The sequence below is a fragment of the Elephas maximus genome, chromosome 19, assembly GCF_024166365.1.
Source record: "Elephas maximus indicus isolate mEleMax1 chromosome 19, mEleMax1 primary haplotype, whole genome shotgun sequence".
Taxonomy (NCBI): Eukaryota; Metazoa; Chordata; class Mammalia; order Proboscidea; family Elephantidae; genus Elephas; species Elephas maximus.
The window spans coordinates 42,988,221-43,016,195 of record NC_064837.1 but is presented as its reverse complement, the minus strand read 5'-3'; the positions used below and the strand labels follow the sequence as shown (position 1 = coordinate 43,016,195).

Genomic DNA, 27,975 nt, shown 5'->3' with positions numbered 1-27,975 from the left:
CCTTCACTCCTGCGGTGGTGACTCACCCCTTTGGGAAGGGCTGAGGTATTTGTCCTTGGATATAGGAGTGTGGTAGGCTCTGGGGTTGGGAACACAGCCTTGCTTTGTCCACTGGCTCTGGCTTCTAAGCCAGGAGGTTGAAGGTATGCATCCCGTCCTTCCTCCACCTCCCCAGTGACCAGATACGGAGAGTCCCTAGATTCTTCCCTACCCTACCCCTTCTTTGGGAACAGAGCTCTGGCCTCTGTTCTTCATGGGGGCGGGAGGTGACTGAACTGTATGTTAGGTACAGCAAGTTGGCATAGTGAGGCATACATACCAGTATCCAGGAAGGGCCATTTAAGCAAGTTCATGTTGTTGTTAGGTGCCGTTGAGTCCATTTTGACTCCTAGTGACCCCACGTGACAGAATAGAACTGCCCCCATGGGGTTTTCCTGGGTCTAATCCTTATGGAAGGAGATCACCAGGTCTTTCTTCCTTGGAGGCACTAGGTGGGTTCAAACCTCCAACCTTTTGGTTAGCAGCCAAGCACTTAACTGTTTGCGCCACAAGGGCTCCTTAAGCATATTCTTAACCAAAAGCAAACCAAACCCATTGCTGTCGAGTCAATTCTGACTCATAGCCACCCTATAGGATAGAGTAGAACTGCCCTATAGGGTTTCCATGGAGTGGCTGGTGGATTCGACCTGCCAACCTTTTTTTCTGGGTTAGCAGCCAATCTCTTAACCACTGCACCACTCAGGCTCCAACATGTTCTTACAAAGCTATAAGTGACTGATAGGGTGAAGCAGAGAAAAATGGCACTAGTAGAAGAACAAGGATGGGGAAAAAGCAATGAAAGCAGAGGCTGAAGGTCCCAAAAATACACTGGGAGATTTCATGATGTCATAGAGCACTGGTTCTACCCCCCAAAGACCCTCATCATCCTGTGATGTCTTGACCTTGATTCTGGGTTCCAGGGAGGGCTGGGCTGTGGCAGAGATGGGAACGGTTACTCAGGAAGCCAGACCTGAGCCACGGGGAAGGAGTGGAGACAGAAATGGGTCGGGGAGCAAGGCCTGGAGGCAGGCTGGGGGCTCAAGGCTGCAGGTGCCTGCCTTCCCCATTTCCAGCGTCGGCCAGCGGCAGCTTGTGTGCCTGGCCCGAGCCCTGCTCCGCAAGAGCCGCATCCTGGTTTTAGACGAGGCCACCGCCGCCATTGATCTGGAGACCGATGACCTCATCCAAGCCACCATCCGCACCCAGTTTGAGACCTGCACAGTACTGACCATCGCTCACCGGCTCAACACCATCATGGACTACACCAGGTGGGGCTCAGGCACCAGGCAAGGGGGGTCTGGTGTGTTTGCCTGGGCATGGGGAAGGAGCAGGACAGATCAGGGTTATCTGGGCAGGGGAGCAGACTTCGATGGTTGGGCATGGGGGACAGAATGAGGTTTCCTGAGCTATAGATTAGAAGCTGAAGAGAGTGGTGTTACCAGGGCATAGGAGGGCACAGTGATGTTTTCTGGGGCACAGGGGACACTGAGGGGCCACCGTGTGGAGAAGGGGCACATTGGGGCCCCCCAGGCATTGTGAATCACGCACAGGCCACTGCCATTTTGCCTCCCATTAATGATATGATCTTCATGCTGAATCCCAGCACTTCCTGAGCACCTAGTTACAAAGCGCTCCCATCTACCAAGTGCTTGCAGCACCATCGTTGTATTTGTGCGTCATTACCACCCTGTGAATAGGAGCCCTGGTGGCATAGTGATTAAGTCCTTGGCTGCTAACCAAAAGGTAAGTGGTTCAAACCCACCAGCTGCTCTACAAGAGAAATATGTGGCAGTCTGCTTCCGTATAAGATTAACCCACTGCCATGAGTGTACTCCTACCCATAGCAACCCTATAGGACAGGGTAGAGCTGTCCGTGGATTTCCAAGGCTGTAAATCTTTACGGAAGCAGGCTGCCACATCTTTCTCCCGTGAAGCAGCTGGTGGATTCAAACCGCTGACCTTTCAGTTAGCAGCTGAGCACTTAATCACCGTACTACCAGGGCCTTGGAAACCCTACGGGGCAGTTCTACACCTACAACCGTTATGAGTCAGAATTGACTCAACAGCAATGTTTTTGTTTTTTTACCACGCCGTGAGGTGGATGTAATTATACCATTTCATACATGAGGAAGCAACTTGGGGAAGGTGTGTGGTGCCTGGGTCCCTGCACTGGTGCACGGGACCCAGCGCATGTTTCCTGGCCTCAGCCTCAGAAGCTGATGCCTTGCGGTAGGGAGCATGTGGGTCTGGAGTCAGAGGGACTGAGGTCCAGGCCCAACTCTGCTGCTAACTGCTGGGTGACCTTGGGCAACTCACAAAACCTTTTTGAGCCTCTGTTTCAAATGGAAATAACGTCTCTCAGGGTTGCTATAAGGAGTCAATGAAATAATGCCTGTAAAGTGCAGGTGATCCTGGGAAATGCGGTTTCCTCCCCGCATTAGGACCTGTCCCCTTGCTGTAGGACTCTCCATGCATTAGGGAAAGGGTCTTGCCCTCAGATTTTTAGGGCTTCCTTGGGGAGGCGGGCCACTCAGCCAAAAGGAAAAATTGTGACCTGTCCCCTCATTGTGTCAAATGCCATGAAGTGGTGCTGGAAGCTGAAGGGGGGTCTAGAGAGCTCAGAAGGCTCATGAAAGTGGGCTGAACAGTCTGGCCCCCTTAGATACACGAAGGGGTGGGAATGCTGAGGGGAGAGAAGGCGGAAGGCTTGAGCAAGTCTAGGTTGAAGGAGTATGGTGGGAACGCATCGCTGGGACTTCATTCAATAAACATCTATACAGAGAAGAAGGAGGGTGCCATGGGCAGGGCAAAGGGTCAGACCTTGTCCCTTTCTCAGAAGTGCCCCCATATGGCTAGCAGGACCTGGGGAACTAAGCTTACCTCCCCCTCCCAGACCCCCCCCCCACACACACACTCTTATTCAGGACCCCACTGGAAAGAGAAGGGAGGCTAGGCAGGAAGCACTGGGCCCGGGGTCCAGACCAGGGACAGGGCTGGGGCAGAGAGGATCTGTACTTCAAGCCTAATTGAAAATGGTTCATTCACCAGCAGCCCTGAGGGTGAGGCTCAGGCTGACCTCAGAGGCTGGGTGTTCATTCATTCTAGTGAGGCAGGCAGAAATGATCAAATAATCACACTACTGAATGTGCAATTAGAACCTGCAGGGAAGAAGCAGGGGTCTGTGTGTGTATGGGCCAAAGGAAGCTGACCACACAGGGCAGCCAGGGGAGGCTCTGCTACGGAAGTGAAGTGCCAGCCGGGCCCCAAGGGATGAGTAGGAGTTGGAGGTGGAGGTAGGGAGGGAGCTGAAATTTTCAGGCAGCAGATACAACACATGCAAAGGCCCTGAAGCAGGAGGACACATGAGGCTGGAAGGCAGAGGGCAAAGGGGACAGTGTAACCAAGATGAGGGAGAAAGGGGAACAAACTTCCTACAGTGGCCGTTGAGGACCATGGTGAACCATTCAGTCCTAATCCTAAGAGCAATGCTCTCATTGCCACTGAAGACTTTTCTGGGGATGGAGGTGGGAGGTGGGGGGAGGAAGAAGGCAGTCTCCTGGACTCCAGTTTGAGCAGGAACTAGGCAGGGATGTCCATAGAAACCTCCTCCCAGACCTGTTTCCAGGAGCCCAGGAGGTGGGAATTAGAGAGGACAGTCCAGGCCGCCCCCTGGAGGGTGATCTCTCCAGGCTCGGGAGAGCCTTGCCCCTCCTGCCCCACCCTGTGGAGCCAGTGTGTTAGCCCTGCACCAGGTGCACCCTGTGTTTGCTTGGTGGGCGTTTCTGATCACAGGCCCAAGCCTGACTGAGGGGGGCAGGGATCCACCGTCAGTGGCAGCCAGATTGGCAGCCACAGCCCCAGATTCCAATGTCAGGCCTTGCTGCAGACCGATTTCCCGCGGTGCCTTTGTGAACTGGCACAAAGCAGATGAAAGCGTGCAGGGCTTAGCGCACAGGCCAGTGGCTCCCTGTGCACAGCCCGCCCCAAGACCTATGACCCTAGAGAAGGGAAGGGCTCATTAGGGAAGGTTTTTGGAGCCCCAACTAGCAGAGATGAATAGGCCCCTGTGTTTGATCCCAGAAACCGCCTCATTTGTCAGGAGAGCAAAGGGAACAGCTAAAATAACCAGCCTCGCAAGCGTGCACACATGGCGTAGTGGCCGTGTTGGGTGGGTTGACTGAATGGGTAGGTTGGCATATCACTGCGGGGCCTGAGCAGTCCCCAGAGGGGCAGGCTGGACTGTGCGGCATAAGACCTGACCATTTCTCTTCTTCGACTAGGGTCCTGGTCCTGGACAAAGGGACAATAGCTGAATTTGATTCTCCAACCAACCTCATTGCAGCTAGAGGCATCTTTTATGGGATGGCCAAAGATGCTGGACTTGCCTAAAATATATCCCTGGGATTTCCTCCTGGCCATCCCTGATTTTCACCAGGAAGAGAAATGACACCAAATATACCTGCAGAATGGACTCGATGGCAAACACTGGGGGCAGTTGTTAGATTTTGCCCTGTAAAGTGCCTCACAGCATAACAGCTAAACGCTTTGAATGAGGAAGTGAGACCCAAAGGGTGAATGATGGGCCTAGGTCACAGCTAATTTGAGGCAGAGCCCTGGCTAGTCCTCGGGTCTCCTGATTCCCAGCTGAGTATTATTTCCACACTGCATTTTTTTCAGTCATTTTATGGAACAACCTCCCTCCCGGCTATGATTTTTTTTTTCATATTTTCTACTCGTGGAACAGGAGACTGTCAGACCAGGCCATCCCTAAGAACTGAGTTCTGTACTTGAGAGTGCTGGCCAGAATCCATTAAAAATGGAACACTGATGAAATAAAGTGATGTGCTCAACAATATCTACACTCCGATGCAGCCTTTCTCTGCCTGGGCACAAGGTTTGGGGTTAGGACCTTTTGGGGAGGCAGGGAGGAAGAGGGAGATGTGGAAGAGGTGGGCTTTACATTCATCTACATGGTTGCAGCTATCTGAAAACTTTGGCCCCAAAAGCTTTAGGCTGGAAATAGTGTCTTCATAACCAAAATTCACTGGGTAATTGCTGTAGCTACTGCTGTGCTGTGCAGATGGTATAAAAAGGTGCGAAATAAAGCCCCTGAAATCTGACCTGCGGCCTGGTGGGAAAGCTGCTGTGAACATCTCCACGTTTATGTGACCCTCCAGCCGCTGAGCCGGTTTCTCTAGGGGCTGAAAAGCGCATGGTGCTTTATCTCCTCACTCCTTTAGAAGTCTGTTCCAGACAGGTTCCCATAACCACTGCAGCCTCCCAGTCACTCATGTTCCTCCGCCCAGCCGAAGCTGAGTGTGTGAGCCCAGAGGCCACGACCGGCCCTTACAGTCCCCGGCTGGTAAGGGAGATGTGAGGGGGTCAATTAAATATGCATTCACAGGTAGCCAATGGAGAGTTCATTTTCTGCAGGTCAGAGTCCACCTGGCACAAGGCCTCTTCAGTTTAGAATGGATCTCTTCCCTTTGTTACCTTAATAGGTTTTCTGGTCTCTTTCATTTCCTATACCTTTGATTCTTGGGATGGTGTGACTTGTTTGTGGGTGTTTTTTTTTTTTGGAAGGGGGTTTCCCACTCTAAATGGTTAGCAGTAGGTGTGGAGATGGCTCCTTTGATCTGGCCTTTCTATATGCTCTGGGTCAGCCTGTGTTGCAGGACAATTTGTTAAGGTTAATCACGTTTTTTGTTTTTTCGGCAGGCTGTTTCTGCCCAGGATGTTTATGAGTACACGGAAGGAGACTTCCACCCTAACAATAAAGCAAGTATGAAAGCACAAATGTCCAAATTATGCTGCCTCTCCTTGGTGCTAAGAAAGGTCTCTGCTATGCTCTCTGATTTATTGGGCCAATTTGGCATGACATCTGCTTTGTGAGGCTCTGGCTGCCCTAAAACAACAGAAACACAGATTTATTCGGCGTCATTCTCAGCTAAAGATCTGAAGGTGTAAGGCTGTATTTCCTCTCCTGTCCTGGGAGTTTGCTTCTGTGCTCATCGCAGCCCTGACAGGAGCTGACAGCCCAAAGGAGAGGCTCAGTTGTGTAAATAGGATAATCAAAAAATGTGGCTAATAGGAGATGACCTCCATCTAGCTGGCTCAGCTTCTCGGGGGGGAAATGAAGCTGACTGCTGTGAACTGGGAGGAAAGATGACACAAAATATCCATCTCCAGGTGCTGGTGACAGGGTGTGAGCTCTGCAGCAGCGGCAGTGGGACAATGGCGGCTCAGGTGGAGAACGGGCCCAGAGCTGCTTCCTCCAGAGCTGCCTGTCCCTTTGGATCCCCTCCGACTAGCAGTCTAGTGCTACTTAAAAAAAAAAAAAAAAAAAACTTAGGAGGGCAAAATGAAATAATATGGGCTCAGTCAGTTAATATTTAATTTTAATAACATTTGTTATGTTTGAACAGTCAGCAATGCATAAAGAAAAAACTCTCCGGTGAATGTTTACACACGATGTGTGAAGACACGCTTTAAACATGCAGTGGAGGAGAGGGGTGAATTCACAGTTAACAAAGCTAAAAAAACCTTTGTTATAAATTACACAAAGCATAGAAAAATATTTCTCTGAATGCATAGATTAAGACTTTAAACTCACCTACCAGCAACTGTGTAGTCTTACCCCACTGCCGGGGGCAGGAGTCTGTTAGACAACAGAGGACCTTATAAAGGAGAACAGAGACAGTGCAGAGCAAAGCCACCTGAGACACCAAGACCATTGCTCGCCTGTTTCTAAGCTGGGAGATATCCTGGTAGGACCAGGCCACCCCTCTGTAGCCCACCTCCCAGACAGGGGCTTCGCTGCTTCTGAGAGTCTCTAAATCTGGATGGCTACAAGAGTTGTAACCCTAGTAACTCAGACATGAATTAATACTGAATTAATTTCCCCCAGGAGAGAACCAGCCTTAATTCTATAAGTAAAATGTGACTTTTTTCAAAGCAAAGGAAAAAAAAAAAAAAGGCTAGTACCTCTAGGTAAACTGGCTTCTGATTGAAACACAGGGGCGCTTTCTTCCTTAAAGCACTTAGAGAAAGGGGGTAATAAGTCACCTTCACTGTGCCATGCATACACTCCCTACAAGGGTAAGACACCATCAGTAATTGGTGGAATAAATTAAGTCACTAAATTGAGTGACTCTATGAAGTTGGCCCCGAGAAACACCTCAACCTTGTCTCAGCATTTAGGCAGCAGCAGGAGGTCGTTCTCTTAGCACAACATTCTCTCCCATTGACGTCTTCTGCACGTTCTCACTCAGCTGTAGTGTTCCAATAAATGAAGTTAACGGTTAGGAAGTTCAGTTTCTTTGGAAACTATAGGCACTATGGGGAAAAAGCTTCTTAAGACAGCAGGGATGCTCCTCAACAGCTGGCTTCGAGTCCCCGCTCTTTTCTTCTGTTTGTCTAAGTGTGCTAGTGTTTAACTCTAAAGTGAAAACTGTTGGCTTCAACAAGACAGTGGCTTTTCTTTTAACATTAACGACACTGAAGGGAAGGAGAAGAATCCTTCAGTGCTTTCTTTAAAAAGAATTTTATGCTCAAGAGTTTGATCAGGATTTTTTTTTTTTTTCCATTTACTTCAGAACAAAGTCTGGTAGACCCACAACTGGCTTTGTTAAGTAGATTGGTGAGGGGGGACAGGGGCATACCTAGATCAAACACTTTGTTTACAAAAGCAACAGATTTTGGAGTTGTGTAAAAATCCTAATAATTCCAAAATAACCTTTATCTTTAATACAAAAATAAAGATGCTAACTCCTTTAGCTCAGTTTCCCACAATAACCTTTAAAAGAGCAACAGATTCAGTCTCAAAAATTGCTTTTCATTTCTAGTGGAAAATGAAAGTGGAGAACAGGGACCGGCAAGGCAATGTTTGTGCTCTTCTCTTCCGTGCAATCAAACATTTAGATAGCAGGAACCGCTTCAGAGTGGAAAGGGGGCTACCCTTTTGGGAAGCATCAGAGAGCCCTCTAGTGACCACGAAGGGGAGTTAATGAGGAGGCGACTGGGCAAAGGCAGACTAGAGACAGAGAAGCAGGCTGAGTGTTACAGAGGAAAGGGCCGGGGAGGGGAGGCTCTTTTGGTTAACAGCCTATTTACAATTAGGTAACTGTATTCTTAAATACTTTTAACCTGAGTAACATTTATAAATACGTTATATGAAACCTCACAGCTACAAGTCACACTAAAATTCATTTGTCTAGTACCCAAGTTTCCTCTCTGGTTAGTTCACATTTCAGGAGTTGTGAGCATGCAACACCAGGAACAGCGCATCCTAGCCCTTCAGGTGCACTGTCAACAGGAGAGGCTTGAAATAGGCTCCACTCTCGTCTTCTGCTGAGACAACTCTCTCACATTCTACACATAAAGCCCACTGGATATAGAAACCTTTGGCTCCCGCCTCTCCAGACCACTTCTCAGCTGTTCAATGCTTCAAGCGACAGGTTTATTGTGCACCAAGAGGCATGGAAGAGTGGCACCACTGCTTGGGGGTCAGGGGCTTCCTACCTTGGCAGACGGTGTTAGTGTACACTACTTAGTGGCACCAGGGCCCTCCCAGGCATCCAAGGCAGAAGTATAGAATACCAGCCTTGATTTGGATCAATGGCTTGTCCTTGGCCCAGAGGTGACACACACCGTCACAATCCTCAGTGATAAAAGTCCCTGCTGCATTAGTAAGTCAGTTTTGAAGCTCTCCTGTTGTAGCAAGGCCTTTCGGTCAGTGTGGATGCAGCATTTCGGAACAGAAAATTATTTTCACTTATCATTAGAACCAGTTCCAGCTCTTGAAAATCTTGGAGTCGGGCAACATCTTTGTCCTAAAACAAAAGTAGGTTAAAGAGATTAACAGGACCCATTTGCCTCCACATGTTTGGTGTGCTGTGTTGATATTAGTATCGGTCCATTTTAAAACCTAGAAGAAAAAAAAAAAAAAATCCCTGCAGCAGGGATAAGTCAGTGACTATGCAGGACAGTCCCCAGAGGCGCGAGTTGGGCTGGAATGGTGGAAGCTCTCAGCAGCAGCTGCTACTGGATGAGCAAGTGCTGAAGGGAGAGACAACGCATGGACCAGTTTTCCTCAAGTGCTCAGGGAAGCCAGAGCCTGATGGGCTGGGAGTTCAAGGAACCCAGGGACGCAGGAAGGACCGCACATGCATCTATGTGGATTCGTCTGTGATTCAACTTGGTTCTTATCTTGTAAAACACAAGCCACATCTAACTACACTAAAGTAATCCTCGTAGATCACAAGTAAAACCTCTGAAAAGAGGTACAAGTGAACGTTATGCACAAAATTCTCTCTGGGATCCTAACCAAAATCCAAACCCATTGCTGTCGAGTTGGTTCTGACTCACAGCAACCCTGTGTGACCAAGGAGAACTGCTCCCATAGGGGTTCCAAAGAGCAGCTGGTGGGTTTAAACTGTCAACCTTCTAGTTATCAGCTGAGCTCTTAACTGCTATGCCACCAGGGCTCCTCTGGTATCCTACCAAAAAAAAGAAAAACCCAAACCCAATGCTGTCAAGTCAATTCCGACTCATTGCGACCCCAAAGGACAGAGCAGAACTGCCTCATATGGTTTCCGAGGAGTGCCTGGTGGATTTGAACAGCTGACCTTTTGATTCGAAGCTGTAGCTCTTAATCACTACGCCACCAGGGTTCATCCTACAGCTCTCAAAAATGTCAGTGTCTCTCCAGCCTCAGCAGAGGGCAAGAAAACTCAATGATTGATTACATTTGGTAGACCACCCTTCATTCTTTTTCTCTTTTCATTTCTTCAACTGTGCTTCATATGAAAGCCTGGTGGTGTAGTGGTTAAGTGTTACGGCTACTAACCAAAAGGTCGGCAGTTCGAATCCACCAGGCATTCCTTGGAAACTCTATGGGACAGTTCTACTCTGTCCTATAAGATCGCTATGAGTTGGAATTGACTCGACAGCAATGGGTTTTTAACGGTGGCTCATATAACCGAGGAGGAAGCCGGGTGGTTTCCAAATGCAGAAAGCAACCATTCATGCTTAACAGACCTTTCTTACCTTTCTTAACAGAGTATTGGGCAACTTTCTGATCTTCTCCACTTGATCTGGATTAACACCCAGCTCACAGCAGCTCACTCTGAGCAATTCTTGGTAGGTGAGCTCCTGTCGGTCCAGTTCAATTTCAATGAAATCATTTTCTCGAAGAGATGGGTTCTGAATCCTCACCTTGAGTACCAGCTCTAGAAAAAAGGGGGGAATATTAATGAACCATTCTGGCACAGGACAGCCCATGTAATTTAAGATCTTTTCCATTACACTTAGTCCTGTGCCCATCCTACCCAACGAACAACCAACACCATCAGCAGGGTTTGCTTAGCCTCCATCTGGCTCTGCTTGGGCAGTTTCCTACACTGTCATCCCTTCATCTAAGACTGTGGTACACAAATAAAAAACAGCGGGAGGGTGAGCCATCCCTGTTGTACAGAAGGAAATTTACCACTGCTGCTGGAGCTAAGGAGGTAAAACCTTAAGAACGGGTTTGGGTTTAAACTACACTTAAACAGGGGAAGGAGAAAAGAGTTGTAAGGAAGGCAAAGGCAAGACATGGTATGAGTTACTCTAAAAACTAAAATTAACAGCTGTAGATCTAGAGGTATTTATGAAATATTAAACTCCTTGCAATAAACACAATAAAAGAGCAAAAAGATAAGCTATTAATATAAATTTAAGTCTAACTACGATCTGCATAGAGTAGACCTTAATAAGGGAGGGTCTTGGCTTTGGAACTGCTTTTCTTGGGTCTGGAACCTAAACAGTCTATTCGGAGCCTGGCTGCCAAGATGGCCCAAGCAGGCATCCATATGCATTTGGCAGTTCTATTTTGCTCCTTATATATGGAGCCATCACAGCACCCCTAGGCCACTGTTGTCAGCACCTATATTAGCAGGCCCACAAAAACAGAAGATGAAAGTTAGTTCTATGAAAAAGGGAAAGATAAGACTAGACATAGCCCATGGTGTTGGTTTGGAATTGGAGGTATCAGGACAAACTCATGGTTTTAAGTATATATAATAGTTAAACAGATACAGAAATATAGATATACGTTTATATGTAAACATAAATGTGTGTTTGTCTGTTTGCTTGCATACTTATTTTTCTTTCCTGATTCTGTCCTCTGAGACAGACAGCCTAGAAGAAATGACATATCTGAGACAAGAAGCATATTGAGGGCCACATTTTGGTTTCTGAATACCATTCTCCACTGAAAAGAAACAGGGCTCTGCAAAGAAATCGCTGACTCCAGGGCTGGGGCAGCGAAAGTTTCGCTATGAGCCTGGAGCATCTTGTTGCACCAAAAGTAAGGAAGCACTCTAAGAACAATGGGGACGTGGCAAAGGGACACAAGAACCAGCTGAAAGGGGCTCCCACTGGCTAATCTGAGATAACATGAACATCAAAATAATGATGGGGATTATAACCGGCTGACTAAAGTAAGGCTCCACGAGTCTATACTGATATAAATGGAGGAAAAAGGAAAGCTCTTCTTTACAGAAGAACACCAACTAATAAATACAGAAGAAATGACAGAAAATCCTATTCTAAAAATAACTGGCCTGGACTCTTCAAAAACATCGAGACCAAAGATGATAAAGAAAGGCTAAGGAAATGTTCTAGGTTAAAGGCGACCAAACACCATGATAACTAAACGCAATGTGCGATCCTGAGTTAGATCCTGGGCAGCAGGCACAAGGGTGTGGGGGGTGAGGAGAGCTACAACGGGCATTGTTGAAACAATTGGCAAAAGTGAAATATGGACTGTGGATTAGATAACAGTATTATATCAAGGTTTCACTTCCTGGATTTGGTAATTGTGCTGTGGCTATATAAGAGAACATCCTTGTTTTTAGGAAACGCACACTTAAGTACTTTGGGGCAAAAGAGTAAAAGGTAAACCACTTCTGGATCTGAGCAAAGGGAGTTCCTTATACTAGTCTTGCAACATTCCTGTAAGTTTGTAATTATACCCAAGTATATTAATAAATAAAATACCCCCTCCCCCCCATATACACATCACCAGAAAAGACCCAGAAGTGAAGCACTAGACCTCCGGGCACTGCCTGCCCAATGCAGAGGCAGTTTGCTGCTGCTGAGGGGTTACCTTGCATATTAAACGGAAATGCTCCAGTGAAGAAAAATGGCTGGAATGCTGGCGCTGGTCCTGCATATGTCCCATTTTGAGGCTCTAGAGACACTGGTGGCTTGGACGGGACAGAAGAGAACAGGGAACGGCTCTGACTCACGGGTGGCTGACAAACAGGACCTGGTTTTGTGCTTTCTGGTGTTCTGAGTATGGCAGAGGGGGCAGACACATCACCGTTCTGAACCAGTGCCAGAGAGGTGTGGTCCCGCGGAAAGGCCCCTAGCAGGGAAGGCTCCCCAGAGGGGAGCAATGGGGGCGAGCCATCCACAGAGGGCAATGCAGGGGGTGTGGAGGGGCCGCCATTTTGCAGCTGGGCTGAATCCTCTGTTGTGGTGGTGTATATAAAAGGGAAGGCTGGGTTGGCCAAATAGTTGGGAACAAAGGGCAGTTCTGACTCCTTCTTCAGCTGGGGGAGGCTGCCATCAACATCATCATCATCATCATCTTCCACTTAAACAGAAGCAAACACAGAACATTTACAGTCAAAAATTACAAAGGAAAAAGTGTGTCTTGTAGAAGCTCTTGTCCTTTGGTATATGACAAATATGGTCAGTGTTTACTGCTTCCTCCCTCAGGTCAGAGGAGAAAAGAATATTTTACTGGGTTGTGATTACCATTTTTATTACTTTCTTAAATTTTACAGTTAAAAAAATAAAACCTTATTTAATGCCAACCTTTGCAGAAACAACATGGAATTGCTATTTTGGTACAGTAATTAGTCTTTAGAAATAGACCAGTTGTTTGATGGGCATCAAGAATGCAAGCCATTAATATCACAAATCTTCAAGTCAGTTTGACAAAACCAAAACTTGCCCCAAAGCACAGACTCACCTCCCATGATCTTCCTGATTTCTCTCCTTGATGTCAATTGGACTGGCATTTCTCCTTTCGTGGTGAGAATCTCTTTGTCAGCTCCTGATTTTAACAGGTAAGAGACTACCTGGCCGTGATTGCGTTTACATGCCCAGTGTAAACAGGTCCTGCCCAGATTTTAAAAAAGGGGGAGGATGATTTACAAAGAGGAGAGATGATCTGGGTTTTCAAATTCTAAATGTTATAAACACATGTTAAGAGCTCAGCTCGAGCTCAGCTCGAACCAGGAAACTAGGCTGGTAATCTCAACTTTTCTTTTTGTGAAACAGATGATCAAAATATTTAATATGCTTAAAGCTTATTTTTAAATTCCATTTCTGGCCCCTGGGAAAAACTTTGAGCTCTAATTTCAATGGCTTCCAGAAGGCTGGCTACATGGCTTCAATGATGTTGCGGAGAGTTACTCTATCAGTATCTCTCATTAGGATGTCTTAAGTCTCTTTGTAATTTATTTTCATATTGCCACATTCCTTTTTAGAGGCTATAGAAACTCGCTTCATATGCATCAAATGCCACCTGGAGATTAAATAGTATGAGACTCATAAGCATCTCCTATCTGCAAGCTTTCACTGCTACTTAAATTATTATTACCGCAGCAGATGCTCCTGTGTGAATCGCAGTTGCTCCCTCTCTCTTCCTCTTTATTTTTCTTTCCTTCATTTAAAAAAAAAAAAAGATTGCCAAACTTTTTTTTTTTTAATTTGGCTTCTCTAGTTCTCTCCAGAAGGCGACAAACATACCGTTATCTGTGTAATCGTAAGGCACTCCACAGATACTTTAATTCCTAAGGCACTGTAAAAAATGTATATCCACGATCAAAATTTCTCAAAAACAGACTCTTCTAATGTATCAGGCTCATTTCAGTAAAAACTAACTATTTAATATGGTACACATAGGAAGGGCTTATGCATACTCTGAAGAGCCATTATTTTAATACTGCATAGAAATGTAATTAGCATGCCAGCAAAAGCTCCATCTTAACAGAAATTAAAGGATTCAGCACCACTAAGTTTATCTCCAGTTGCCAAAGCTGAACGTACATTATGAGAAGAAAACACTTTTCCCCCTTCTGTTTTGAAAGGGCCTCATTCGTCAACTGTCTAATTAAACCGAAATAAGTAACTTCAGAGCTTATAGCCAAACACGGATATGATGAAGAACAGATGTAATATGTTCAATAGTGAGGGTTAGGTCACAACTCTAGGACACACAGGCAGTCACCTGAGAAAAGTTTATCTGGTTCCAGGGAAAAGCTGATTTGCCCTAGACACTATAACATTTGTGAATTTCAGAAAGCTAGCTTGTCTAGGTGGCTGGGAGTAACTCCACTGATGTCCCTACATTATCAATCATTAGAATTAGATTATCCTTTAAGGTTACTGTGTACTCTATGATAACATAACTGCCAGTTTGGGAAAATTAAGGGAAGAGTCTTGATCTAGGCTTCTAAACTATAAGCTCCATGAAGATAAGAAAGTATCTGTTTGGCACATACCAGGCGCTTAATTAATATTTGGTGAATGAGTGAACCAAGGACAAGGTGGACATCGCCTGGAGTAGAGAGATCCAATATATCCTTGATTCCGGAAAAGCTGAAGCCTACAGTGTGTTTGTAGGTGGTTGTCTGTGGCATAGGCTTGAAAAGTGAATAATTGTAATGATAAGTGAGCACTCAAAAATGAATGGAGCATGATGAGAAAAATATGCTCCCTTTTGGAAATAAAATACTCACTTGCAGGTAGTAAATCACTTGCTCATGGCAAGCTTGAAAGTGAAGGAGGTAATTTACTGCCAGTGGGTCTGAGAGACTCTGGGACAAATCGACTAGCTAAAGCATCACCATGTAAAGTGGGGTAAAGTCAACACAGCATGTCCCCCACAGCCCTGGGCCCTTAGCGGCCACCATTTACAAGGACAAGCTGTGTGACTCTAGGCAGCTGTAACTCAGGGCCATTGCAACCAGGCAAAATTTTCAACTTCTTCATGAGCCATTATACTTGTTTCTTAAAGCCACGGGGTTTGCATGACACTTTGATTGCAATTGATTTGGGAGCTCTATCTTTGAACTTCGACTCTTTCGGCTCTAAATCCACAGACAGACTATCCTATCAGCGCTGGGCAGTACTTCCGACCAGGGACGCCGGACGTCATTCATCAGTGCGGAAACTGTGGTTACTGAGCCACCACAAAATGAAAGCTGGCACTTCCTGCTTTTCTGTGCTAGAAGTTTTTTGAGGGTACTTTTATATCCCATTGCCCAGCACATTGTTTAATAAGAAAATAACAATAGTTAGCACAGACATAATGCTCTACATACTAGACATTGTATTAAGTGCTTTACATGTATTACCTCATTTCATCCCAAAATAACCCATGAAATAAGTACTGTTATTAACGTCCACCCGTTTTACAGATAAGGAAATCAAGATACTAAGCAAATAAGTAAGCAAAGCATACAGTATGCTGGGTGGTGATTAAGTGCAATAGGGACAATAAAGCAGGGAAAGGGATTAGGGAATGCCAGAGGTTGGGGAGCGGTGTGGTGCAATTATAAACTGAGGGTCCAGGAAAGGCCTCACCAAGAAGGTGACAACTAAGCAAATATCTGAAGGAGGTGGGGGAGCAAACCACCTGGTATCTGGGGAAAAAGCCTTTCAGACAGAGGGCAGAGGAGACGCAAGGGCCTTGAATCAGGAATGTGCCAAGTATTTCAAGAAAAGCAAGAGGCCAGTGGGGCAGAAAAAAGTGAGCAAGGGGGCAATTCCCAAGGGATGGGGCCTAGACTAAGGAGGGATGGTGAGGGGGCCGGAAGTAGAAATTGTAGGCTTTCTCTTGGAGCAAGATGGGGGCCATTAGGGGGCTTTGAGCAGAATGAAATATTCCGACTTGTGTTTTAAGTCAGGATCCCTCTGGCTGCTGTGTTGAGAAAAGACCATAGGGTGTAAGGGTAGAAGCTAGGAGACTAGTTAGGAGGTTACTGCAATAATCCAGGTGAGAGAATGATGGAGGCCTGTACCAGGTATATGGTGGTAGAACTAGTGAGCAGAGGTCAGATTCTGACTGTATCTGAGGTATAATCAGCAGGATAAGGTGACTGATTGGATGTGGTGGATGAGGGAAAGAGAGGCAGCAAGGAAGGTGCCAAGGTTTTAGGTCTGAGTAGCTGAAAGAAATAAGTTGCCATTAGATGAAATGAAGAGAACTCAGAGGGACAGGTTTGGGATGGGAGGTAGATGAAGGGAGAGACTAGAAATTCAATCATGGACTTGTTGAGTTTGAGATGTCCTGGTAACGCAGTGGTTAAGCATTCGGCTGCTAACCAACAGGCTGGCAGTTCAAATCTACCAGTTGCTCCTTAGAAACCATATGGGGCAGTTCTAATCTGTCCTATAGGGTCATTATGAGTTGGAACTGACTCAACAACAGATTATTAGACATCTTCCCCAATTAAATCTATTAGAAGACACTTCAGGTTACTTCAGATTCAATTTACATTTCCTGAGCACCTACTGTGTGACAGGCATTGTGGTAGGGTAGGTTCTGGAGGTCTAGAGTCAGATGTTGGGTTTGTGTTCCAGTTATACTAGTTATTGTAAGTTCTATGACCTTGGGGAAATTACTTAACCTTTCTGGGTCTCAGCTTCCTCATCTGTAAAATGGAGAGAATAACAATAGTTATGTCCCTGAGTTACTCTGTCCTTACAGGGTTGCTATGAGTCAGAATCTACTCGATGGCAATGGGTTTGGGTTTATGTCCCCGAGTAGCTGCAGCTGCAGATAACACATGAAAAGTGCTCAGAACTGTTCCTGTGCTACAGAGCAAGCTCAGTAAATGTTAGCTATTAACTTCATCGTGTTAAATGATCACAACACTCTTCTGAAATAAATGGAATATAAAGCAACTCTGGCAACGTGACAAAGCTAGGCAGGAATGAAGAACCTACAGCCAAAATCAGGGCTTCTTCCCCTACACAACAGTGCCTCCTAGTGCCAAAACGGTAATTTACAGCTCGTGAATCACACCAATGCTAAGAAAGGTACACTCAAAGCAGCAAGCTTGTTTGCAAACACTTTTAAAGCTGTTTTCCTATCTTTCTGAATAGCCACCCAGGCTGCTTTCTTTAGGGAGAAGTAGACCGATTTGTGAGGAAGTCCGGGAACCTCAGTTCTGGTCCTGGCTATCGTATCAATTATTTGTGCAACCTAGGGCAAGTTATTCTCTGGGGTTGAACCCATCTCCAATGTCCCTTTCAGTTTCAAAATGTACCATTCTACTTTAAAAATAAAACGTCTTCAAGTACACTTTAACTCTACACTAGCAATATAGGCTGGTTAATCATTACCTGGATGAAATAAAATTTAAATTTTTAAATGCAAAGAGAGCAGAATAATGCCACATTCGGTAACTTAAAACTAAAGATTTAATCACCAGCAGGTCTTAAGACAAGACACCCTATTTAACTGGGAAGGGGTCAATCTACAGGCAAGCAACTGAAGCCTTAGGTCAAATTCTTTGAAATTGTGTAAGAAAACAAAGCAAAACACTATAGAATAAATGAATGAGTCTGCTTTCAACAGGCAGCTGTAGGCAGCTGCAAATCATTGCTGCAAAGAGACAACAGAGAAGCATAGCGATGCAAGTGATTTCCTTTCTGGTCTTTGGGAAGGAAATTGTGCTCGTTTATAAGATTCATATTTGCTCAGTTGCTTATACTTTTAGCTCTGCACTGATGTTTTCTTCAGAAGCACCTACAGCAAAAGAATTCGACACCAACTAGGATGAGCTCCAGCGCGTATTAGTGGCTGAGAATCATATCCTCCGGCACCGTTCTAGCCAAGTTTTCCCCGAGCGGGGGACGATAGGAGCGCCAGGGTCCCAGTGGGCGCTGCCCTGGGTGGACCTAGTGGGCAGAATGCGCTCCTGTCTACAACAGGCAGGGAGGACCGGGGCTGGCCTCGAGAGGGCACAACCTCGGAGGCCCGAGGCGCCAGGCCTCGCCTTAGCCCGGCGACTGCAGCCGACCGCTCCCCGCCCCGGGCCGCCTGCTCTGACCCTAGGCCTCTCCCGCTCCCCACTTACCAGCCGTTGACCTCATTTTGCGAGTTCACATCCACCCCGCTCTCCACCAGTTTCTGCACCTCCCGAATGTCCCCCAAGGCCGCGGCCTCGCGCAGCCTCTCCTGCTGCTCCTTCTGCTCTAGGAGGGTGTTCATCTTCCCTACGGCCTCAGGCCCCGGCACGGGCCCGCTCGCCCCGCCCGGGACCTGTCAGCGCCGCCCCCGCCGCGGCCGGCTCCCAGCCATGGGGAGGGACTGCGGAGCTCCCCCGCCCTGCTCGCCCCGCCGCCCGCGCCCGTCCCGGGACTTCTGCTCCCTCCCGCGAGCCGCCCGCGGCTCCCCTGCTGCTCCCGGCCCGCAGGCCTAGGCCTCCTTCCAGGCCGCGCCTCCCGAAGGCCGGCTCCGGGGGACCCTATTCAGTGTGACAACTCTGACCCAGATATTTTCCGTTCCTACCCTCGGCCCCGGCGCCGGGGCTGGCTGTTTATGTAACTGCTGCACAATATTATTTGCCGTGATTCATTGACTATATTTAGACCTCCCCCACCCCGCAGCTTCAAGGGAGGAGGACGGACACATGGAAAGAGAAAAAAAGCATATTCGAAAGCCAGAAAAGCCTTGTCCTCTGCCATAGGCTGTTTACCAGGCATCAAAAATAATTGGTGGGTTTTGTTTGTTTTTTTTTTTTTTTCTGGTTTGTTTGGCTCTTTTTCCTTATCTGAGCCAACTCTTGCCTAGCAGGATGGGGAAATGGGCTGAAAAAGATCCTACTATAATATGCCCATTATTGCACAGATAGATTACACCGTTCTTTCTTTGACAGTGCTTGGGGGCATTCAGTTAGAATATTTATTTTCCATTGCTGTTGTTTTACATCTCATTTTAGACGGATTTCTTTTAATTTGGCTTTCTGGAAAAATATTTATATTGTACATAGAACTAGCTCATAAACCGTAATTTATTGTTGCTTATAAATCATAAGTAATTACTTTTCATGAAGGCCATATAAGGAAAAACAGCAAGGATGCTTTGATTTCTGGTCCTGATCCCAGGAGCTCCAGGATCCCTGTGTACAAAAACAGCACTTTGCCCAACTCCTTACCTAATCAATCTAATGAGGCTTAGTGCCTGAGTTGGCCTGCTTTTACTACCCAGTGGGAGAAACAATATGTATATATTGTTTTGCTGAGCCCAGGTGTCTTGGAGTGATCCTCTAAAGTGGCACAGGACGGAATTTTGCAGATGAGGTCAGGAGGATTAAGGAAATAACCTGAGGAGGAAGGGAGGGAGGAAGGCCTGAACAAAGGGAGATGAAATAGGAAGGGACACATTTAGGCACCGAGTTTTCATTTCCAAGGTATGCAAGGCAAGCACTTTTCTTGCTACTGTTAAAAAAAAAAAAAAAAAAACTGTTTATTTTGATACAGTAATTCACAGAGTACACAGGGCACCCCAGGTGGTGTTGAATATAAACCAACTACACACTTAAATGGCCCCCAAGACAAACTGGAACTCTGCTTGAGCTGACATTTTTATATGTCCCCCAATTTAAATTTTAATTCTCAGATCCAGTGTGATACTCCATCTGAAGGTGATGTGCATGGAACTGGGCCCTGTAACACAACCTGAGTGATAAGGGAGTAGGTAGTGGCCTCTTTTTTAAAAAAGAATTTAAAAAAATTGGTAGTGACTTCATGCCAAAGTCTGTGAGCTCTCTTTATAAAAGTTTATTTTTTTGTCAAATTTCCTTTCCTTAAAAGGATTATATAGTGTGTGCCCTACAATAACTGTTGAATCAGAGAATATTAACATCTTCTTAAACTAAACCTCTACTTATCTCTGACTCCAATCTTCTGCTTGTTATCCTCAGATAAAAAACAAAAGCTCCCTCCACAAACAAACGTCTATCCCTGAGCATAAGTGAATGCACTCTGATGGCCATTCTATTATTTAAATTTATCTATACTTTGTCTTGCCTTTATGGAATTATCTAAGCTTGCACTGTTTGCCAGGCAGTGTTCTAGGCAATGGGGATGCTACTGCAAACAAAGCAGAGGCCTTGATTTCAAGATTTCCGAAGAGCACACTCTCTAGCAGGGAGAGATTGATCTGGTAAACAATAGAATGTACGTATTAGACGCAGTATGGCATGTGGTTGTGAGGGTGAGTATAGTGGTTGTGAGTATGGAGACTGAAGCTAGACTGCCTGGGTTTATATCCCAGCTTTGCCAGTCCTGTAATCTTGGATGAGTTACTTCATCTTCTTGTGCCTTAATTTCTGCATCTGCAAAATAGGAATGATTATAATAGTACCTAATTCACAGCAATGTTCTATGGATTGAAAGAACTAATATATGTAAAGCCTGGACATAGTAAACACTCGGTGGATGGCAGCAATGTTAATTAAGTCAGGGAAGAAAACCTGACGGAATGGGAGGGGGGTTGTGATCAGAAAACAAGGGTGACACCTACGTTTCTGGCTGGGTAAGTGTTGTTGTTGTTAGGTGCCGTCAAGTCGGTTCCGACTCATAGCGACCCTATGCACAACAGAACGAAACACTGCCCGGTCCTACGCCATCCCTAACAATCTTTGTTATGCTTGAGCTCATTGTTGCAGCCACTGTGTCAATCCACTTCCTTCAGGGTCTTCCTCTTTTCCTCTGACCCTGTACTCTGCCAAGCATGATGTCCTTCTCCAGGGACTGATCCCTCCTGACAACATGTCCAAAGTATGTAAGACGTGGTCTCGCCATCCTTGCCTCTAAAGAGCATTCTGGCTGCACTTCTTCCAAGACAGATTTGTTCGTTCTTTTGGCAGTCCGTGGTATATTCAATATTCTTCGCCAACACCACAATACAAAGGCGTCAACTCTTCTTCCAGTCTTCCTTATTCATTGTCCAGCTTTCACGTGCATATGATGTGATTGAAAATATCATGGCTTGGCTCAGGCGCACCTTAGTCTTCAGGGTGACATCTTTGCTCTTCAACACTTTGAAGAGGTCCTTTGCAGCAGATTTACCCAATGCAATGTGTCTTTTGATTTCTTGACTGCCGCTTCCATGGGTGTTGATTGTGGATCCAAGTAAAATGAAATCCTTGACAACTTCAATCTTTTCTCCGTTTATCATGATGTTGCTTATAGGTCCAGTTGTGAGGATTTTTGTTTTCTTTATGTTGAGGTGTAATCCATACTGAAGGCTGTGGTCTTTGATCTTCATTAGTAAGTGCTTCAAGTCCTCTTCACTTTCAGCAAGGAAGTTTGTGTCATCTGCCATTTACTGAGATTTGGAACAGGATGAAGAGCAGGTTTGAGGTGTGGTGATGAATTCAGTTTCAAATCTGTTGAATTTACCTCTCTGAGGATCTTTAACCTGTACTGCTATCAATCTTTACTCATTGCCAGGCATCGTGCTAAGTGCTGAACATGAATTATCTTATTTAATTCTCACAACAATGCTGTAAGGTAGAACCATCATTTCATCTGAGGCACAGAGAAGTTAGTAAATTGCCCAATGCCATACAGCTTTAGTTAGTGCCAGAACAAGGCTTTGAACTCAAGCAGTCCAACTCTACCGTCTGTACTTTATTTTCTAGTCTTCATTTAAGCAAAGATGCCCAGTAAGCAGTTGTACGTACAAGTGTGGCATTTGGGAAGGAGAGCTGAGTTTGTGATTTGGGTATGGCATTCATCAGCAAAAGGTGCTAGCTGAAGTCATGGGAATGGAAGAGATGGCCCCAAAACAGTGTATTAAGCACTAAGAGAAGACAGTCAAAGAAAGAACCCTGAAGAATACCCAGTTTTAATGATGCACAGAAGTCCTCAAATGAAACTGAAGAGGAGCAGGCGGAAAGCTGTTATTAGGTGCTATTGGGTTGGTTGCAACTCATAGCGACCCTATGTACAACAGAACATGAAACGGTTGACCAGTCCTGCATCATCCTCGCGATCATTGCCGTGTTTGAGCCCACTGTTGCAGCCACTGCGTCAATCCATCTCCTTGAGTGTCTTCTTCTTTTTTGATGACCCTCTACTTTACCAAGCATGATGCCCTTCTGCAGGGACTGGTCTCTCCTGGTAACATGTCCAAAGTATGTGAGATGAAGTCTTGCCATCTTTGCTTCTAACGAGCATTCCGGCTGTACTTTCCAATACAGATTTGTTTATTCTGCCAATCCATGGTATATTCAATATTCTTTGCCAACACCATAATTCAAAGGCATCAATTCTTCTTCACTCTTCCTTATTTGTTGTCCAGCTTTCACATGCATATGAGGCAGTTGAAAACACCATGGCTTTGGTCAGGTGCACCTTAGTCCTTAAAGTGACATCTTTGCTTTTTAACACCTTAAAGAGATCTTTCACAGCGGATTTGCCCAATGCAATGCGTTGTTTGATTTCTTGACTGCTGCTTACATGGGCGTTGATTGTGGATCCGAGTAAAATGAAATCCTTGACAACTTCAATCTTTTCTCCATTTATCATGATGTTGCTTATAGGTCCAGTTGTGAGGATTTTTTGTTTTCTTTATGTTGAGATGTAATCCAGACTGAAGGCTGTAGTCTTTGATCTTCATCAGTAAGTACTTCAAGTCCTCTTCACTTTCAGCAAGCAAGGTTGTGTCATCTGCATATTGCAGGTTGTTAAGTCTTCCTTCAATCCTGATCCCCATTCTTTATATAGTCCAGCTTCTCAGATTATTTGTTCAGCATACTGATTGAATAAGTATGGTGAAAGGATACAACCCTTATGAACACCTTTCCTAACTTTAAACCACACAGTATCCTCTTCTGTTTGAACTACTGCCTCTTGGTCTATGTACAGGTTCCTCATGAGCACAATTAAGTGTTCTGGAATTCCCATTCTTTGTAACGTTATCCATAATTTGTTATGATCCGTACAATTGAATGCCTTTGCATAGTCAATAAAACACAGGTAAACATCTTTCTATATTCTCTGCTTTCAGCCATGTTCCATCTAACATCAGCAATGATATCCCTTGTCTCACATCCTCTTCTGAATTAAGCTTGAATTTCTAGCAGTACCCTGTTGATGCACTGCTGCAACGGCTTTTGAATGATCTTCAGCAAAATTTTACTTGTGTGTGATATTAATGATATTGTTCAATAATTTCCTCATTCTGTTGGATCTCCTTTCTTTGAAATGGATACAAATATGAATCTCTTCCAGTCAGTTGGCCAGGTAGCTGTCTTCCAAATTTCTTGGCATAGATGAATGAGCACTTCCAGCACTGCATCCATTTGTTGAAATATCTCAATTGGTATTCCATCAATTCCTGGAGCCTTGTTTTTCACCAATGCCTTCAGTGCAGCCAGAACTTCTTCCTTCAGTACCATTGGTTCTTGATCACATGCTACCTCCTGAAATGGTTGAACATCGGCCAATTCTTTTTGGTACAGTGACTCTGTGTATTCTTTCCATCTTCTTTTGATGCTTCCTGTGTCATTTAATATTTTGCCCATAGAATCCTTCAATATTGCAACTCAAGGCTTGAATTTTTTCCTTAGTTCTTGCAGCTTGAGAAATGCCGAGCATGTTCTTCCGTTTTGGTTTTCTATCTCCAGGTCTTTGCACATTTCATTAGAATACTTTACTTTGTCTTTCGAGCTATTCTTTGAAATCTTCTTTTCAGCTCTTTTATGTGATCATTTCTTCCTTTTACTTTAGCTACTCTATGTTCAAGAGCAACTTTCAGAGTCTCTTCTGACATCCAGCATCTGGAATAATAGGAGGAAAACCAAAAGAGCGGGAGGGTTTGGAGAAGAGAGAGGGATCCACATGGTCAAATGTTGTAGAAATGGCAAAAAGGGGCAAGAAAGAAAAGGACTTAAAAGTGTAGAGTGGATTTAACCACTACAAAACTGCTAATGACCTTGGAGAGGGAAGTTACAGTGGAGTAATAGGGATGGCAGCCAGACTGTAATGGGGTGATGGGGTGAGTAGTGAACAGGAGCTACCTCTCACATGTAATATATTGTGCCAGAACCTGGAAGTGAGAAATGACACCTGATCTAAAGGATCTCTCATTCCAAAGAAAGAGACCAATGTTTGCAACGGTGGTTGAGACACTTAATAATGTGCGAGGATGTTCAAGGTAAAATGGTGCCACAGAGAAAAGGGTGGTCAGTAGGGCATAGCAGGTGGTCTAGATCAGCCTAATAGAGCGGGTGATGGGCTGTAGGCTGAAAGATGGGTAGCAGTTGTTCAAGTGAGGGAAGAGCATTCCATACCTGGAACTGTGCAACACAGTGTAGTATGGCAGGAAGTGAGGGTGTTTGGCCGTGGGGGAGAAGCAGCAGGTGAAGTTGGAGAAGCAGGCCAGATCATGGGAGACCTTGAGGTGTTCAGATTTTAGAGTAGGGATAATGAGAGCCAAGAAGACACATGGCCGGATTTACATTTAGAAAGATCACTGAGGTTGCAAGGCAGATGGAGAATGGAGTGGTGGAAACCACACTGGAGCCTGGGAAGCAATTATTTGTGGTGACTGTGGCTTCTTTCCATTAGTAATGTGTATAGAATAGGGTCTAGGGGCCCTGGTGGCACAATGGTTAAGCACTCAGCTGCAAACCAAAAGGTTGACAGTTCAAACCCACCCAGCTGCTCCTTGGGGAACAACCTGGCAATCTGTTACCGTAAAGATTACAGCCTAGGAAACCCTATGGGACAGTTCTACTCTGTCACATGGGGTTGCTATGAGCAGAAATTGAATTAAGGGCACCTAACAACAACAACAACATGGAATGGGTTCTGGAGATCACTGGCAGATAAGATTGTTTCCCTTCCTATCATCAGCAAACAGCCAACTGATATAATCCACCAAGAAAGTCTGTAACCTGGGCATTTTGATCCATTACTTTTACCTCTGGATCCCCAATACCCAGCATTGGACCTGACACAGATGACACTGAAACTGGTTGAATTAACGAAGGATGAATGAATGAATTTACAATCTGCAGTGGTAATTACACACCCAACTCTGACTGACCTTAGGAAAAGGAGAGTTATAAAAAATGACTTCTTAGGGTATGACTGGAACAGGTACTCTTGGCTCCGTGACCCAAAGGCATTTAGTATTTTCTTTTCCAGACCGAATTGTAGTTTTTTGTTACATTTTTCCTTTTCATGGATCAGGAGCTTCCTGAGAACTCAGTCTTATACATCTTTTGTATTCCCAGCCACTAACCCAGTTCCTGGCCCAGAGCACATGTGCTATTAAAACTTGAGGAATAAGAGAAGGCATTGAGAGGTAAGATAACAGTGTAAGGAGCTAAACACTCATCCTTCCACAACAAAAACTGGAAAAAAAAAAAAAAACAGAGGAATGAACAAGAGATATTAAAAAGTTTTAGTGGTTAGGAGCTGTAACTGTACATTAAAGTTTTATAAGTTCTGTTTATTTGTGGTTCCTGATACATACTTTTTTGGTGGTGGTGGTATTTGATGGTGAGCCTTCAATAAATGCTTCTTTAAGAAAGTAGCAGCTGTCTGCCTAGAACCCCATTATTGCAACACTAAATCCTCAAACTGATTTGTACCTTTTTCACTCACCTGTTTCAGTAGAGAAAAAGGGTCCTTTCTCCTAGCAGAGGTCAATAGCTCCAAATACGTCCCGGAGCCTACTCCCTCCCCTTCTCAAGACCTTAGAACTTTAGCTATCCCCTTTTATCTTCCATCACCTCCTCTCTATTGGATTATTCGACATTAAACATAATCTAATTTCTCATTTACAAAAAGCCTCCTGTCTCAAACCTTCTTTCAGTTCCCAACCTATTTTGCTGCTTCCCGTCTCAAAAAGAGTTGCCCAACCACCATTTTAGTGTCCTCAGTTCCCCTTCGTTCTTCAACACATTCCAGGCTGGCTTCTAATGCCAAGATTCCATGGATACTCTCTAGTCCTTTCCTAGCAGACCTTCAGCAGTTTTTTAAATGTTGTTCATCACTTTCACCTTCTTGAAACACTTTTTTTTTTGTCTTCCCTGGCTCTATAGCTTCAGATTGATTTCCTTTTACCTCTCTGAATTCTCCTTCATAGTCTCTTTTGCTGGCTCCTTTTCTACACAGGTCTGAAGTAGTGTCTCTCAAATGCTTGGCATTCTTAGGCCACTTAATGAACTATACAGGACTGCTAGTTTTAGATATATTTAAAATAATGGTGAACATTATTTCACATAATGAAATGGCCTTGATATATGCTTCTGTCTCTGCCTTGAATCCTTCCCAAGATTTAACGCATTTTGCCTGGCTGGATCCTTATCTTTTAGGTGTTGAGTCATTTCCAAAGAGAGACCTCTGTATTATTCTGACAGCATCCAGCATTTTCCCCTTTATCGGCATAATAGCCAATGAACTTAAAATGTGTCAAATCTATTCTAAGTGCTTTCAAACTCATTGCCCTATGAGTCAATTCCAACTCCGACCCTACAGGACAAAGCAGAACTGCCCTATGGGTTTCCAAGGCTGTAAATCTTTATAGAACCAGACTGCCATATCATTCTCCCATGGAGCGGCTGGTGGATTCAAACCACTGACCTTTCAGTTAGTAGCTGATGTCTTAAAAACTGCACCACCAGAAGTGATCTACATTGTATCGATTCAATATTCACAATAGCACCACATGTGGGGGAGTGCTACTATTATCATAAACCCCATTTAACAGATGGGGAAACGAAGAACAGAGTGACAGAACTGGGATTATGAACCTAGGCACTCTGGCATTAGAATCCATACCCTTAACTGTACTAAGAATACGTATCGCAATTTATATTGACGTACTTGCAACTTTAGTGCTTTTCTCCCTCACTGATCCATAAAGTCTGTGGGAGCAAGAACTGTGTTCTGAATGGTTCAGAGCTTAGCTTCAAGCACAGTACTCAGATATTTGTTGAGTGAATAAATCGATTATTTAAAAAAAAAATCTGCACTGGGAGGCAGCAAGTTTGGGACTGAATCTCCATATTCCACATAACCTTGGAGAAACAGATTTATCTCTCCCTGACTTGTTTTCCGACTGTGTGAAAGTCCTTCCAGAATCAGGGTGGGAGGATAAATCCAAGTAAAAGAGGTGACAAGCACAACCATTAGGAAAATGGAGTTGAAGCAGGGAGCCAGAGTGCTAGTCTTTAGTTTCCTCCACGAAAAGATGGCACCGTGTGCACCGCATGGGACAAAGGGTTGTCGTTAGGTGCTGTGGAGTCGGTTCTGGCTCGTAGTGACCCTATGTACAATGGAACAAAACACTGCCCGGTCCTGCGCCATCCCCACAACTGTTGTTCTGTTTAAGCCCATTGTTGCAGCCACTATGTCAATCCATCTCTTTGAGGGTCTTCTTCTTTTTCACTGACCTTCTACTTTACCAAGGATGATGTCTTTCTCCAGGGACTGCTCCCTCTTGATAACATGTCCAAAGCATGGGAGACAAAGTGTGGCCATCCTCGCTTCTAATGAGTATTCTGGCTGTATTTCTAATACAGATTTGTTTGTTCTGCTGGCGATCCACGGTGTATTCAATATTCTTTGCCAACACCATAATTCAAAGGCATCAATTCTTCTTCCATCTTCATTATTCATTGTCCAGTTTCTACATGCATATGAAGTGATTGAAAATGCCATGCTTGGGTCGGGCACACCTTAGTCCTTAAAGTGACATTTTGCTTTTTAACACTTTAAAGAAGTCCTTTGCAGCAGATTTGCCCAGTGCAATGCATCACTTGATTTCTTGAATGCTGCTTCCATGGGCATTGATTGTGGACCCATGTAAAATGAAATTCTTGACAAATTCAATAGTTCTTTCAT

The 27,975-nt window shown here is 45.0% G+C and overlaps 2 protein-coding genes across 5 annotated transcripts in view; one reads left to right on the top strand and one right to left on the bottom strand.

Annotated features, from left to right (window-relative positions):
• Window positions 1-5,864, top strand: part of ABCC3 (ATP binding cassette subfamily C member 3) — a 49,101-nt gene extending 43,237 nt beyond the window's left edge. For all 3 annotated transcript variants that reach the window (XM_049859696.1, XM_049859695.1, XM_049859694.1), the window contains 2 exons: window positions 1,113-1,307; window positions 4,320-5,864. In XM_049859696.1, the coding sequence (XP_049715653.1) occupies window positions 1,113-1,307; window positions 4,320-4,428 (304 nt within the window). In that variant the 3' untranslated portion in view covers window positions 4,429-5,864. The remainder of the gene's footprint in view (window positions 1-1,112; window positions 1,308-4,319) is intronic.
• A 553-nt stretch (window positions 5,865-6,417) lies between these two features.
• On the bottom strand, window positions 6,418-18,559 carry ANKRD40 (ankyrin repeat domain 40). Of its 2 annotated transcripts, none has more exons than XM_049859703.1 (5): window positions 18,183-18,559; window positions 13,061-13,209; window positions 12,188-12,679; window positions 10,087-10,268; window positions 6,418-8,870 (listed from the first exon to the last, which is right to left on the bottom strand). In XM_049859703.1, the coding sequence occupies exons 1-5, from the start codon at window positions 18,314-18,316 to the stop codon at window positions 8,724-8,726; spliced, it is 1,104 nt and encodes a 367-aa protein (XP_049715660.1). In that variant the 5' UTR covers window positions 18,317-18,559; the 3' UTR covers window positions 6,418-8,723. The 2 variants fall into 2 exon arrangements, with proteins under 2 accessions (XP_049715660.1, XP_049715661.1); XM_049859704.1 differs by having other exon boundaries at window positions 18,179-18,261.
• Window positions 18,560-27,975: the final 9,416 nt, after the last annotated feature.